Source organism: Giraffa tippelskirchi, chromosome 8, assembly GCF_054371585.1.
Source record: "Giraffa tippelskirchi isolate mGirTip1 chromosome 8, T2T-mGirTip1v1.2.pri, whole genome shotgun sequence".
In the NCBI taxonomy this organism is placed as follows: Eukaryota; Metazoa; Chordata; class Mammalia; order Artiodactyla; family Giraffidae; genus Giraffa; species Giraffa tippelskirchi.
In genome coordinates this window covers 123,809,862-123,824,654 of record NC_137282.1, presented here as the reverse complement: position 1 = coordinate 123,824,654, position 14,793 = coordinate 123,809,862, and the positions used below count along the sequence as shown (strand labels likewise).

The window sequence follows — 14,793 nt, the reverse complement described above, 5'->3', positions numbered from 1 at the left end:
CAAGGCTATGGTTTTTCTAGTAGTCATGTATGGATGTGAGAGTTGGACTATAAAGAAAGCTGAGTGTCGAAGAATTGATGCTTTTGAACTGTGGTGTTGGAGAAGACTCTCGAGAGTCCCTTGGACTGCAAGGAGATCCAATCAGTCCATCCTAAAGGAGATCAGTCCTGGGTATTCATCAGAAGGACTGATATTGAAGCTGAAACTCCAATACTTTGGCCACCTCATGCAAAGAGTTGATTCATTGGAAAAGACCCTGATGCTGGGAAATACTGAAGGCATGAGAAGAAGGGGACGACAGAGGATGAGATGGCTGGATGGCATCAACGACTTGATGGACATGGGTTTGGGTAAACTCCGGGAGCTGATGATGGACAGGGAGGCCTGGGGTGCTGCAATTCATGGAGTCGCAAAGAATTGGACACGACTGAGTAACTGAACTGAACTGAACATTAATTTAGGAGGAGAAGGGGATGACAGAGGATGAGATAGTTGGATGGCATCACTGACTTGATGGATATGAGTTTGAGCAAGCTCTGGGAGTTGGTGATGGACAGGGAAGCCTGGTGTGTTGCAGTCCATGGGGTTGAAAAGAGTCGGACATGACTGAGTAACTGAACTGAACTGAACATTAATTTATAACACTATATAAGTTTTATGCTACAACCTTATATTTCTACTTTTGTGTACACTAGAGCATGCCAGAAATTTAGTTTCCATTCATCTCCCTACAGTTGATCCCCTTTACCCATTTCACCCTCCTCCCACTTCTGGGTATTTATCCAAAGATTATGAAAACACTAACTCAAAAAGATATATGCATCCACATGCTTATCACAGTAATATTTGCAATAGCCAAGATATGGAAATAACCAAAGTGCCCAGCAACAGACGAATGGATTAAAAAAAGAGTGGTATGTGGTATACATATATACAATGGAGTACTATTAGCCATAAAAATCTTGCCATTTGGAACCACATGGATGGACCTTGAGGGTGTGATGCCAAGTAAAATAAGTCAGATGGAGAAAGATATATATTGTATGACTTTACTCAGACGTGGAATGCAAAAAACAAGCAAAACAAAATAAATAAACACAACATATCAAACAAAAATAAATGTTCAGATACAAAGAACGGAGCAGTGGTTACCAGCGGTGTGTTTTGATTGGTTAATGCAACTTATTTACATTTAGGGTGAATATTGATAGGTGAGCACATAGTACTGCTATCTTTTCTTTTGTTTTCTGGTTGTTTTCTTATCTCTGTTGCTTCCTTTTTCCTTGTGTTTCTATCTGCCATTTTAATTTGGTGGCTTTATAGTATGTACTCCTCAGTTCCCTCTTTTTTAATGGTTCATATCTCTGCTCTAGATGTATGTTTTGTGGCTGCCATGAAGTTCGTATAAAATATATCGTAGATGAAAGAGTCTTTCTTCCTGCTGATAGCGTCTTGTCTGCATTTACCTGTTCAGCTTCTGCACTTTTTCTCTTCTCTTTCTGCGTGTTTTCTTGTCTCGAAAGAGCCCCTTTTGTTTGTACCAAGTTGAAGTAGCTGTAGTTCTTTTTCTGCCTTTCCCCTCTTTAATCTTCATGCTATGAGAAAACTGTGAGAGCCCTGTTCTGATTACAGAGTTGCAATTTTCTGCTTCTATGTATCACCTTACTCAAAGTTGTTGCTTTTGGAAAGTCGCTCTTTCACTGCTTCCCTGCTTGCCCACTTGTGTTCCTCACTAACCTTAAAGGAACTTAACTAGAGGAATGAGATCACTTAACTAGAGGAACGGGAGCCATTGAAACTGACTTCCGACTGATGCTCTCCTGAAAGCACAACATGCCTCGTCTAACCTGTACGAAGACGAGTCCACTCTTTTGAATTTCAAAAAATACATATAAAGAAATGTGGGCGGAAGGAGGCAGCAGGGGTAGAAAACAAAGAGGACCAGGAAAGAACAAAGATAAGGTACTGGGATCAATACTGGGGACTTCTGGGTGCAGGGTAGCGGCTGAAGAAGCCACCCAGGACATTTTCTGCAGGGTCATTCAGCCCAGAGCAAATTAGATCCTGAGAAAGTACTCTCGTGAGGAATGAGTGCTGTACAGCAGACGCAAAAACAACACTGCAAATCAACTATATTTCAATAAAATTAAAAAGAAAAGACTGCCAGGCCAGCAGCCACCAGAGCGGCATCTCTTCGATTAAAAACTCCAAAAAGAATAAAATAAGAGGTCCACGATCTGAAGTAGGAACTGTTTTCATGCTGCAAAGAAGCTGGGACGGAAGATTCTCGTCTGAGTCTCATGGTCTCTGCTCCAGCTCAGGAGACCTGCAGGTGACAGAGGAGAGGGGTGTTCCTATACTATCTCTTCACGCTGCTTCTTCCCCCCTTTCTGGGGGCCTCACCTGAGAGCTCTGCAGTAAGAAGGCGGAAATCAGTCTTAAGCCTCCCCGAGCCACAACTACCTCAGGCCACGGGCCTCTTATTTTATTATTTTTAGAGTTTTTAATCAAAGAGAGGCCCCTTTGGCAGCTGCCGGCCAGGCAGTCTTTATTTGTTAATTTTATTGAAATACAGTTGATTTACAGTGCTTTTTCATTTCTGCTGTACAGCAAAGTGACCCAGTTATACACATATATACATTTAAGTTTTACTTTTCATTTATTTATGGTTGCACTGCATCTTCGTTGTGAGGCACGGGCTTTCTCTAGTTGTGGCTTGGGCTTCTCACTGCGGTGGTTTCTCTTGTTGCAGAGCACAGGCTCCAGGGTGCATGGACACAGCAGCTGTGGCATGCAGGCTTATTAGCCCTGTGGCGTGTGGGATCTTAGCTCCCCAACCACGGATTGAACCTGTGTCCCCTGCATCGGGAGGTGGATTCTTAACCACTGGAGCACCAGGGAAGACCCCACATACATACATTTTTAAAATGCTCTTTTCCATTATGGTTTATCTCAGGATATAGAGTTCCTTGTGCTGTACAGTAGGACCTGGGTGTTTATCCATCCTGTATATAACAGTTTGCATCTGCCAATCCCAGACTCCCAAACTCTTTTCCACCCCTTCCCCCTTGGCAAACACAGGTCTGTTCTCTCATTGACTGGTGCAAAGCTTTACTGCAAAGTGCCTAATCAGAATTCAGTCTTTCTCATTTTGTCTGTCTCCCCATTTGTCATCTCCAGCACTGTTCCTAGGAGACCAAATCTATCTCTAAAAGAGGATGAAAGGGCATTATCTTGGCTGAAGCCCAGAGTCTCCTAGGAAAGGAGAGGAAGGATGCACACTCCCAGGATACAGTGTCTGGGCCCCTGACCACCCCCTGAGATTTCTCGACACCACAGCTCACATCACTGAATACCAGGGTGGAGAGGAGAGCAGACCCTGGAAAGCATATGACCTAGGAAGGTCATGTGACCACACAAACCCAGCGCCATTTCATCAGCGTTAGTGTCTCTTCTTGCATCTGCTCCAGGATCTCCATCTGAGATCTCCATGCATGCTAACCCTTCTCTTATCTCCACAGGCCATCACCTCTTATATTTCACCCATAAGTACTTTCTGGATTTCCAGGAAAGTTGAGATCGACTAGGCAAAGGTGGTATTCAGAGAACTTCATCGAGCAAAGCCATATTTCTTCCTCCAAACAATCTGCGGGGCATCTCAGCTGCCAACAGGTCCCTTACCTCGTGATGTAGAAAAGCAGCCCCATCCCAAGGAAGAGCAGACCCAGAACACAGGCTCCAATTCCACTCAGCATCTTTTCTTGTGAAGAATTGTCCTGTGCCCCTGAGAAAAGAAGCCAGTTTCTGAGTGATTGTTATCCCAAATCCAACTTCTCTAATTGGGGCTGGGGGGAAGAAGCCTGCTCTGAAAAAAGTGAAATAATTGGCCATTCCTAGAAAAGAGGTGAAAATTCAAGCTGAGTTGCTACAAGGTTCAGGCAGTGAATCATTTAAATATCCCACCCCTGATAGAAGGCCACACGTCTTCAACATCTGATGGATGAAGAGCCTGGGACTGGATGAGGTGGGGAAGTCTGTCTCGGCTGACAGAGCTAATAAAAGGCAGAGATGGGAGGGAACTTCCCTCAGATCAGGAAGGTCCCTGGAGTGGGGTGTGCCTCTTCTCAGATCACAGTGAACAACTCAGGGCAAGAGTGTCCGAAGCAGCAGCCCAGCCTGACCCAGGGGGCTGGTGCTCAGGACCTGGGACATCACAGGAGACTCAAACAGAGATGTCTTCTCTGCTTGTCGGGCAGAACTAGCTTCCCGGGGGCTCAGGCGTTTACAGAAACAGTCACAATATATCTGCAAACCACTGGAGGATCTCCATCACAGGATGTCACAGGGCAACCCCAACAACCTCAGCTGAAGGAGAAGAGAACGGGGACCCCACGGACACTTGTAGGGGTAAGCCCCTGTCATTCAGGGGTAAGCGGACCCTCTCTGTGGTGGCTGAGAAATATATGAGATCAGAGAGCGTCTCACTCCACTCCACTGTGACAGGACTCGTCCGGCTGGGGTGCTCCACGTGGCAGGTGTAGACCTCTCCACCCTGAGGAACTATTTCAAGCATCACCATGATCTGGAAGGTCCAGTCTCCGTTAGGGATCAGGCCTGTGGAGACCACCCCGGCCTCCTCTTCCTGGCCATTCCGGAACCACCTGACCTCAATGTGGCCCGGGTAGAAACCATTCACAGAGCAGACCAGGAGGCTGTTGTGCCCTAGGGGCCGAGTCCTCACAGGATACACAGTCACTGCAGGCTCAACTAGGAGAGAAAGCACAGAGGGGATTAGTTTGGGAGACAGACTAAGTCTCCTGACCAGATTGCAGCCTCGGACAGGCCTGGCTGCCCATGTGGCTTAAGAGGACGTAGTGCCATGAATCTCGCTTGAATTTAACCCCGAAACCTCTAACCCCTATTAGAATTGAGAGATGCTGAGGAAAACTGTGGGGTTTCTTTTCATAACTTGAAAGAGTTACTTATTGTTGAACTGCAGTATTTACAGTTTTTGCAGGACACAGGGTATTAAAAGCGTGATTTCTGTAACTAGGCTCCTTGGGTTCAAATCCAGGCTCTGCTTCTAACTGGTTAATTCTGGAAGAGTTTCTAAATCACTTTGTGCCTCAACTTCCTTATCTCCAAAGGAGGATAATGATACGAATTTACCTCTTTGCGTTAAATGAGTCATATATAAGATGGACTGCTACTCAGCCACGAAAAAGAACGAAATAATGCCATTTACAACATGGCTGCCCCTAGAGATGATCATGCTAAGTTAAGTCAGTCAGAAAGAGAAGGACAAATACCGCATGCTATCACTTATACGTGGAATCTAACATACGACAAAATGAACTTATTTACGAAACAGAAATAGACCCATGGACACACAGAACAGACTTGTGGTTGCCAAGGGGAACGGGTTCGGGGGAGGAATGGAGTGGGAGTCTGGGGTGGGTAGATGAAAGTTATTATATACAGAACAGATAAACAACACGGTCCCACTGCACAGCACAAAGAAGTATATTCAGTATCCTAGGATAAACCATAATGGAAAAGAGTATTAAAAGAAGAATGTATATACAGCAGAGATTAACACAACACTGTAAATCAACTATACTTCAATAAAAAATATTGACCATCATATTTTAAAAAAAGACTTAATGGACCTAAAATATGTTAAGAAATGGCTGGGGGAATTCCCTGGTGGTCCAGCAGTTAAGACTCTGCATTCTCCCTGCCAAGAGCCTGGTTCAACCCCCGATCAAGAACTAAAGTCCCAGAAGTCGTGTGGAGTGGCCAAAAAAAGGCTAGAACTTAGCACTCAACATATGTTTGTTACTCACTGAATTTTTTTTTTTTTTTTTACTATGAAAGAAAATACGATTCAAAGCTTAAGGATAAATGAGAGAACAGCAGCAGGGTTGATAGAGATGCAGCGCTGCCTCCATGGACACGCGCCTGAGAACAGCATGGAATCTGCTCTCCCTTGAGCAGCAGAAACGGACCCCAGAGGTCATTCTCCATGAGGCGTGTCTCAAGGAAAACATGAGTCCTGCATAGGAAAAGCAACAAGGAGAGTTCATCATTTTAAAAGTTGTTATAGTTTTATGCTCAGCTTATGAATCTCTCCCTTTGTCTCTCTTTTTTCAAAAAAAAAAGATCTCACCAGACACTGAATCTACCAGTGCCTTGATTTTGGACTTGTTCATCTCTTAAGCTGTGAGAAATAAATTTATATTGCTTTTAATATAAAACTGTTTATGGTATTTTATTATAGTAGTCTGATCTGATTACAGCTGTCTGACATTATACAAATGGCAGAGTAGAAGGACATGCACTCATCTTTTCCACCAAAATTGCAACTGTGGGCAGTGGGATGTTGGAACCCACCAAAGAAAAGATACCCCACATCCAAGGACAAAGGAGAAGCCCCAACGAGATGGTAGGAGGGGCTCAATCAGAGATTTTGGAGGGTATAAACAAAACTTGTCTGCACCAGGACCCAGGGAAAGGAGTAGTGACCCCACAAGACACTGAGCCAGCCCTGCCTGTGAGTGTTTGAGGGTCTCCTGCAGAAGCACAGGTCAGCAGTGGCCTCCCACGGGGACAGGGCCGCTGGCAGCAGATGTCCTGGGAGGCGCAATATGTGGCTTAAGTCCACTTGGTCACCATTAGCCCTATCCTTAGAGCTGATAGCCCTAGCACAGAGACGGCAGAGTCCAGGACTGGGCTGCCTCAGGCCAAACTATAGGGAGTGAGCACAGCCCCAGCCATTAGCAGAAAACTGGATTAAAGATTTACTGAGCGTGACCGTACCCATCAGAACAAGACCCAGTTCTCTCCACAGCCAGTCTCTCCCATCAGGGAGCTTGCACAAGCCTCTTAGCATCATCCATCAGAGCTCAGACAGAATGAAAACTATAAACACAGAAAACTATCCAAAATGATCACAGGGATCTCAGCCTGTGTAAGTCAATGAAACTGTGAGCCATGCTGCGTAGGGCCACCCAAGACAGACGGGTCATGGTGGAGTCCTGAAAAAACATGGTCTGAGGAGAAGAGGATGGCAAACCACTTCAGCATTCTTGCCTTGAGGACCCCATGAATAGTATGAAAAGGCAGAAAGAATGACACTGAAAGGTGAGCCCCCCAGGTCAGAAGGCGTCTACTATGCTGCTGGGGGAGAGCGGAGAAATAGCTCCGAACTGAGGTGCTAAAAAAGACTCCTGAGAGTCCTTTGGAGAGCAAGGAGATCAAACCAGTCCATCCTAAAAGCAATCAACCCTGAATTCTCATTGGAAGGACTCATGCCGAAGCTGACGCTCCAATACTTTGGCCACCTGATGTGAACAGTTGGCTTGTTGGAAAAGATGCTGATGCTGGGAAAGACTAAAGGCAGGAGGAGAAGGGGGTGACAGAGGATGAGATGGTTGGACAGCATCACTGACTCAATGGACGTGAGTTTGAGCAAACTCTGGGAGATAGTGAAGGACAGAGAAGCCTGGTGTGCAGCAATCCATAGGATCGCAAACAGCGGGACATGATTGAGTGACTGAACAACAACAGTGTCTGGAATTGTTATCATTTTAGAATTCTCTCTCCTTCTAAACTGACATCTATGATCAGAGTACAGCCTGGGACTCAACATCTGAAACAAGCTCTAACACTATCAGGCCCTAGGTGAATTACAATTACTTTAAAAGAAAGGAGAAGTGGGGGACACATTTGTACAGAACCACAAAATAGTAGATTTAAGATCGATGGTAAACCATTAGTTACAATTTTGCTGTTTCTATTTCAGCAAATAAAAACTGCTAAACTCTTAACATGGGAAATATTAAACAGACTCTAACAGAAACCGCAAACTGGGGAAAATGCTGACTCAAAATGTTAATAATCTTACTGCACAGAGAAGCCATAAAATTACTGAGAAAAACACACGGACCCCAGTGATAACAGATTAACAGATAGTGTTTGGAGCAGTCATTACAACTGGCAAAAAAAATGTGATAAAAGAGAACTTTAGAAATAAAAGAAATATAAGTTAAAAACAATAAGATACAAATTTCCAACTAAGTGGCAATATGGAAAATAAAATTTACAATGGGGAATGCCAGGTGAATTGTTTACAACCATACAAAGGGTTAATATGTAATTATCTAAGTACTATTAGCATGATAAACATGGTAATATTAGTATGTTAATATTAAGAAACAAAATTATATCCAAAAGTTGGCTTCACAATCATTTCAGATATGTAAACATGTACATGCCAAGAAAGCAAAAAAGTAGTCGGAAATTTAGAACTAAAAGCAGCTTCAGAAAGCTCAGAAGGGTGTGGGAGGTTCCTCTCCACTGCACCCCTAGAAATTAGTGCCCCCACTAATTTATTCTCAATGCAACGCTCCTGCACACAGACACAAGTGCGCTTACTGCGGAGGTTTCAGCAGTGAGGGGTGTCCCAGAGCAGACTGGGGCTCTTCTCACAGTCTCCCAGGCCTTTACATTCCTCACCCCTCCCCAAACCTCCTCCAAACCACGGACACCTCGAGGCCCCTTCGCGAATCTGCCCCCCACTTCAGCCAGCCTTCCCTTCCACCCCCCTCCCCCAGCCCTCCCTGGGCGGCAGGAGGCTGGGACCCCCGCATGTCTCCCTGCCTCGCCCCTCTCCCCTTCTCAGACCCTGGTCCACTCCCCCACCACACACCCTCTCCCCCCCACCCCCTCACCACATACTGACAAAATCACACACTAGCTTTCTGACAACAGGCTCTTACATGGGTACCCCTGTAGCCTGCACTGTCCTCCACCATCCTGCTCACTCACCAGACTCAGTCTAGCTGCGTCTCTCTCTGTCTCTGTCTGTCTGTGTGTCTGTCTCTGTATCTCCGTCTCCCTCTGTCTCTCTGTCTCTATGTCTGTATCTCTGTCTCTCTGTCTCTGTCTCTCCATCTCTATCTCTCTGTCTCTCAGTCTCTGTATCTCCATCTCCCTCTGTCTCTCCGTCTCTGTGTCTCTGTCTCTCCGTCTCTGTGTCTCTGTCTCTCTCTGTCTCTCCATCTCTGTCTCTGTGTCTCTGTGTCTGTGTCTGTCTCTGTGTCTCTGTCTCTTGGTCTGTCTCTCTCTGTCTCTGTCTCTCTGTGTCTGTGTCTCTGTCTCTCTGCCTCTGTCTCTCCGTCTCGGTCGCTCTGTGTCTCTGTCTCTCCGTCTCTGTCTCTGTGTCTCTGTGTCTGTGTCTCTCTCTGTCTCTCTGTCCGTGTCTCCATCACTCTGTCTCTGTCTGTGTCTCTGTCTCAGTCGCTCTGTGTCTCTGTGTCTCGGTCTCGGTCGCTCTGTGTCTCTGTCTCTCCGTCTCTGTCTCTGTGTCTCTGTGTCTGTGTCTCTCTCTGTCTCTCTGTCCGTGTCTCCATCACTCTGTCTCTGTCTGTGTCTCTGTCTCAGTCGCTCTGTGTCTCTGTGTCTCGGTCTCGGTCGCTCTGTGTCTCTGTGTCTCTGTCTCTCCATCTCTGTCTCTCTGTCTCTGTATCTCTGTCTCTCTGTCTCCATCTCTCTGTGTCTGTCTCTCTCTGTCTCTCTGACTTTGTCTGTGTCTCTGTCTCTCGGTCTGTCTCTCTCTGTCTCTCCGTCTCTGTTTGTCTCTCTGTCTCTGTGTCTGTGTCTGTGTCTCTGTCACTCTGTCTCTGTGTCTCTGTCTCTCTCTGTGTCTGTGTCTCTGTCTCTGTGTCTCTGTGTCTCTGTGTCTGTCTCTCTCTGTCTCTCTGTCTGTGTCTCTATCTCTCTGACTCTGTCTGTGTCTCTGTCTCTGTGTCTCTGTCTCTCCATCTCTGTCGGTCTCTCTGTCTCTGTGTCTCTCTGTCTCGGTGGCTCTCACACTCCCCTCCCCTGCTCCAGCCTCTCACCCCCACCCCGGCTCACCTCTCCTCTGCACCGTGCGGCTTGCAAAGAACTCGTAGTTGCTTGCGCAGAAGGTGCGCACGGCGGCGCGGGCCCGCTGCAGGGCGTCGGGGCAGCGGTTCCAGAGCTCGGCCGCCGGCCACCCCATCTCGGTCCGCGCCCGGTACTCGCCCACGAGGCTGTCGAAGCGCACCTGCTCCTCGCTGTTGTAGATGTACCTGTCCAGGAAGCGCACCTGCCGCGTCCCGTTGGAGAAGTGACACTCGGTCTTGCCCTGCACCATGAAGAGTGCTGTGGGGACGGGAGTGCCCTGGTCACCGGGCGTCTGGCGCCGCGGGGCAGCGAGGACCCCCCAGAGGCTCCCCCGGGCCCTCGGAGCCCGGGGCTGCCCTCCCTGCCAGCCACGCGGGGAAGATGAGCTCTGTCCCTGAGCCGTTCAGGCTCCTCTTGGCCACCAAGCTCACCTGGCGTCACCAAGTGTGGCCTGGTCGGGGTCCCCACCACCGCTTCCTCCTGGGACCCTCCACCACAGAGACACCACCGCAGAGTCCCCCCCACAATCTTTGCCTCAACACCGCCACTCCCTTCCTCCTGTGAGTGCTTGGTCTGGACTGCCCGCCTGCCAAACTCTCGCTGCCCCTGAGATTCCAGGAAGGGGGAAAGGGGCACTGTCCCTCTATTCCTGCAGCTTCAAATTTAGGATGGACAGAAGCCAAATGCACACCAATTCATAGGGGAATGAGAAATGTCAGGATAACAGTGTGGGGTTCTACAAATGATAGGAGGACCTAAGTTAGGTTAGGGCGTCAGAGGCATGGTCTCTGAAGACACTTAATGTGTAAGGTGTAAGGTGAAGTGGCTGTGAGCTCGAGGAAGAGTGTGTGTGTTTAGGGGGAAAAGAGAGACACATTTTAGGTAAAGGTAATACAGTGTGGAAAAGCTGAAAGAACTGATGAACTTCCTCAAGAAGACAGTTCACTGAAGTACAAAAAAGTGAGAGAAAGGAGGCTAAAAGATGACACTGGAGAAATTACATGGAACCGAGTACTTGTAGGTAATATTAGGATTTTGACTTTATGCTAAATGTAATGAAAACTATTGATGAGTTGTAGGAGATAAAAACTGTAACCCAAGGACAGGTCCACTATTCCTTTTCCAAGTCTGGACAGCTCAGAAAGCCAGATTTTCTAAAAATTTGGTGCGAAGATTCATTTGGCAAATATGACCTGCTGAGGGAAAGGGTCAGCTGGGTCTCAGAGCTCTTATTGGTTACACACGGTTCTATAGCTTCATTGTGTCTATATATATGGCTCAGACAGTAAAGAATCTGCCTGCAATGGAGCAGACCCCCTTTCGATACCTGGGTTGGTAAGATCCCCTGGAGAAGGCAATGACAACCCACTCCAGTATTCTTGCTTGGAGAATTCCGTGGACAGAGGAGCCTGGTGGGCTACAGTCCATAGAGTCGCAAAGAGTCAGACACAACTGAGCGACTAACACTGACTCATCACATATAATATATATAGTAAAAAAAAAAAATATATATATATATATATATATATATGAAAACAGCACTTACTACTGTTTCAAATGTTTTTCTTGGTTCCGTGTTTATTGGGGTTGTCTTTCTTGTCATTAGGTAACTTCCACGATCATAACGAACTTTCTGTATTATTCAAATAGAATTCTCTGAGCCTAGTACATAATTGTTGCTCAAAAAAGTATTTGTCATTTATGGTTTTGGGAATTGATATTTGTTGGGCTTCTGGAAAGCAGGAAGGGACTCCAACTCCAACACACTTTTGTAATCATGATGCCTTAATTCCCCAGCCAGGGTCGAGCCTGTGCCCCCTGCAGTGGAAGGTGGAGTCTTAACCACTGGACCACCGAGGAAGTCTCTATACCTTATGTCTCTTGTATATCCTGTGAGAAATTCAGACTAACTTTTTCTTTCTCTTCTTTCTACTGTAAAGATACATTCACAGGTAAGGAAGAGGGGATTTTAAGAGAAACAGGGAACATTTTATGAAGTTTCATCTCATCCAATGGGTCTGTTGTAGTGCTGAAGGTTTGTGTAAACTTTGGGAATTTTCAGTAATGGCGATGACATGGTTGGGAAAAGAATACGGAAAAATGGAAGGAGAGGTAACCAAAGATGGCTGATTATGGAAAACAGTTGCCATGATGAGTGAACATATGAAAATTGGGCTCAAGACTCCAAGAGGTAATGAGTTTCCTTGACTTTCTTATTAGCTTTCAGCCCCGTGGGATGGAAACAGCCTTGACACTCTCAGTATCCTGCTCAGGGTATATGGTTTGAACCATATGAAATGGCTGATATTTGACTATTTGGGGTTTATAAAAATACAATTTAATATGGTCTATTTTATACTGGGATTCCCAGGTGGCACTAGTGGTAAAGAACACACCTGCCAATGCAGGATGCATAAGAGATGCAGGTTTGATCCCTAGGTTGGGAAGATCCCCTGGAGGAGGGCATGGCAATCCACTCCAGTATTCTCACCTAGAGAATCCCTTGGACAGAGGAGCCTAGTGGGCTATGGTCTACAGGACCGCACAGAGTCAGACACAACTGAGTGACTGAACACACACGCATGCATTCTGTACTAGTTGAATCTCTTGCGGGTTCAGGCCAGATCAAGAGGAGACGCAGCAGAAACTGAGAGGACAGAAAGGTTCAAAATAGTCACAATAAGCAGTGACCTGTTTCAGGTTTTCAGTTCTTCTTGAGTTCTTTAAGGCATCACAGAATGCCCCTTAGATGCTCCTTAACTACAGGGTCATTCTGAGTCCTGAGGATCCCCACTTTAGCTCCAGAGTGCTTTACACCGCAGGAGAAACGAGAGAAAACTAACCCCAACTTGTGCCAGAGAACCCCCAGTCCAGGGACACAGGCCTTATAAATGGTGGGGTTTAGGGAGAAAGAAAAAGAGACAATAGATAACCAACAAGGACCCGCTGTATAGCACAGGGGATGCTACTTAGTATTTTGTAATAACCTAAAGGGGAAAAGTATCTGAAAAAGAACATATATACTATATATGTATATTATACATATGTAACTGAATTGCTGTGCTGTATACCTGAAACCAACTCAATATTGTAAATCAACTATGAAAGAGTGAAAGTGTTAGTTGCTCAGTCGTGTCCGACTCTTTGAAACCCCATGGACTGTACCCTGCCACGCTTCTCTGTCCATGGAATTCTCTAAGCAGGAATACTGGATTGCGTAGCCATTCCCTTCTCCAGGGGATCTTCCCGACCCAGGGATTGAAGCAAGATCTCCTGCATTGCAGGCAGATTCTTTATCGTCTGAGCCACCAGGGGAGCCCAATATATAAGTATCATATATATGTATGTATAACTGAGTTCCTGTGCTGTACACCTGAAGCTGACACAATATTGTAAAGCAATGAAACTTCAATTGAAAAAAAGAGGAGACAGCAGGGAGGCCACTTGGTCCATCCTCACATACTGGGGAGAGGAAGCAGCTCACAGATCCTGTGCAGAACACAAGAAGGGTCTTCCAGGAGAGGTCTTTCTAATTCCTTTCGATTCCCCTTAACGTTTTCGGAGGATCGTTCCCATTTTCTGGCATAACTCAATAGAATAAACGGAATCATGGATGGGAATTATTTTGAAATTATTCATAATCATTACTAATCCTTTTGAATTATTTTTGAAGTCATTTCTAAATCCTCTCAAAACCCTGAGGGGATGGGATACGAGACTGGAGAGGTTTTATTAGAAGAGAGCTGAGGAGAAATAGACTATATGCATATATATGAAGGCTCCTTGGGTAGGTCTCCTAAAGAGGGCAAGTATCCAGGCTCCTTTTGTTTGTGGAAGGAATTGAGGATTCATATGATAAAGAAAGGGCTTCCCGGGTGGCTCAGTGGGTAAAGGATCCGCCTGCGATGCAGGAGATGCAGGAGATGTGAGTTCGATCCCTGGGTTGGGAAGATCACCTGGAGGAGGGCATGGCAACCCACTCCAGTACTCTTGCTTGGAGAATCCCCCGGATAGAGGAGCCTGGCGGGCTACAGTCCATGGGATTGCAGAGTCAGAGACGACGGAAGTGACTGAGCCTGCAGCAAGCACTCATGATAAAGATAAGTAGTCCCTGGAGAAGGTGTTGATTTTTGAGGGATGTGGCCTGGACACAGAGATAAAGATAACTCTCTCCCTCCCCTCCCCTCCACAGCCGCTCACCATCCAAGGTGTGCACTTACTTGGGGTGTTTCCAGCCCAAGCCAGGAGAGGGCTCAGCACCATCAGTATCACTGGCAGAATGACTCTCCAGGAGCCTGGGGGGAACCAAAGGCACACCATGCAGGACAACAGAAGAAGGCAAAGTGCAGGGGAGCAGAAAAATCTCAGTGAGGACTAGGACTGCCCTCCACCTGCATCTCAAATATTACCAACCTAGAAACTCATTGCTCTGTTCCTGGATTGGGTCGGCTCAGTTTGGGGGAGCCAATCAGATTCATCCGCGAACAGCATCATCAGTTGCTGGTCACATATTCAGTATGAAGTTCCTGTTTTGAATCCTTAGGTGGATTGTTTTAATTTCGTACTTTAAAAGTTTGATCCGTTTGTATTTGTAGCATTTTAATTGGGGCCCTATCGTGAGCTAGCTCTGCTGGTCACTGATGGTCACCTAAGTTTTCCAGGATCATCTCCCAGCGCTGCCTCTGCCTTTAGTGGCACCTCCAGAATACACATAAGAGAAAGCGGCTCACAGCGAGTGATTAGTGTGCAACGGAGGGTCTTGAAGGTACCTTTGCAGACTGTGTAACTAACAGTGTAACAGGGTCCATGTCCTAATCCCATCCTGCAGGGGCTCAGAGATAGGTCTCAAATCAGCAACTCTGC

At 46.4% G+C, this 14,793-nt stretch overlaps 1 protein-coding gene across 1 annotated transcript; it reads right to left on the bottom strand.

The window, feature by feature from the left end:
* Positions 1-1,035: 1,035 nt before the first annotated feature.
* Positions 1,036-14,306, bottom strand: LOC145517437 (DLA class II histocompatibility antigen, DR-1 beta chain-like). The gene is made up of 5 exons (XM_081519862.1): positions 14,151-14,306; positions 9,919-10,188; positions 4,486-4,767; positions 3,682-3,784; positions 1,036-2,326 (listed from the first exon to the last, which is right to left on the bottom strand). Exons 1-5 carry the CDS (start codon positions 14,248-14,250, stop codon positions 2,299-2,301), a joined length of 783 nt encoding a protein of 260 aa, XP_081375988.1. The 5' UTR covers positions 14,251-14,306; the 3' UTR covers positions 1,036-2,298.
* Between the last annotated feature and the right edge of the window lie 487 nt (positions 14,307-14,793).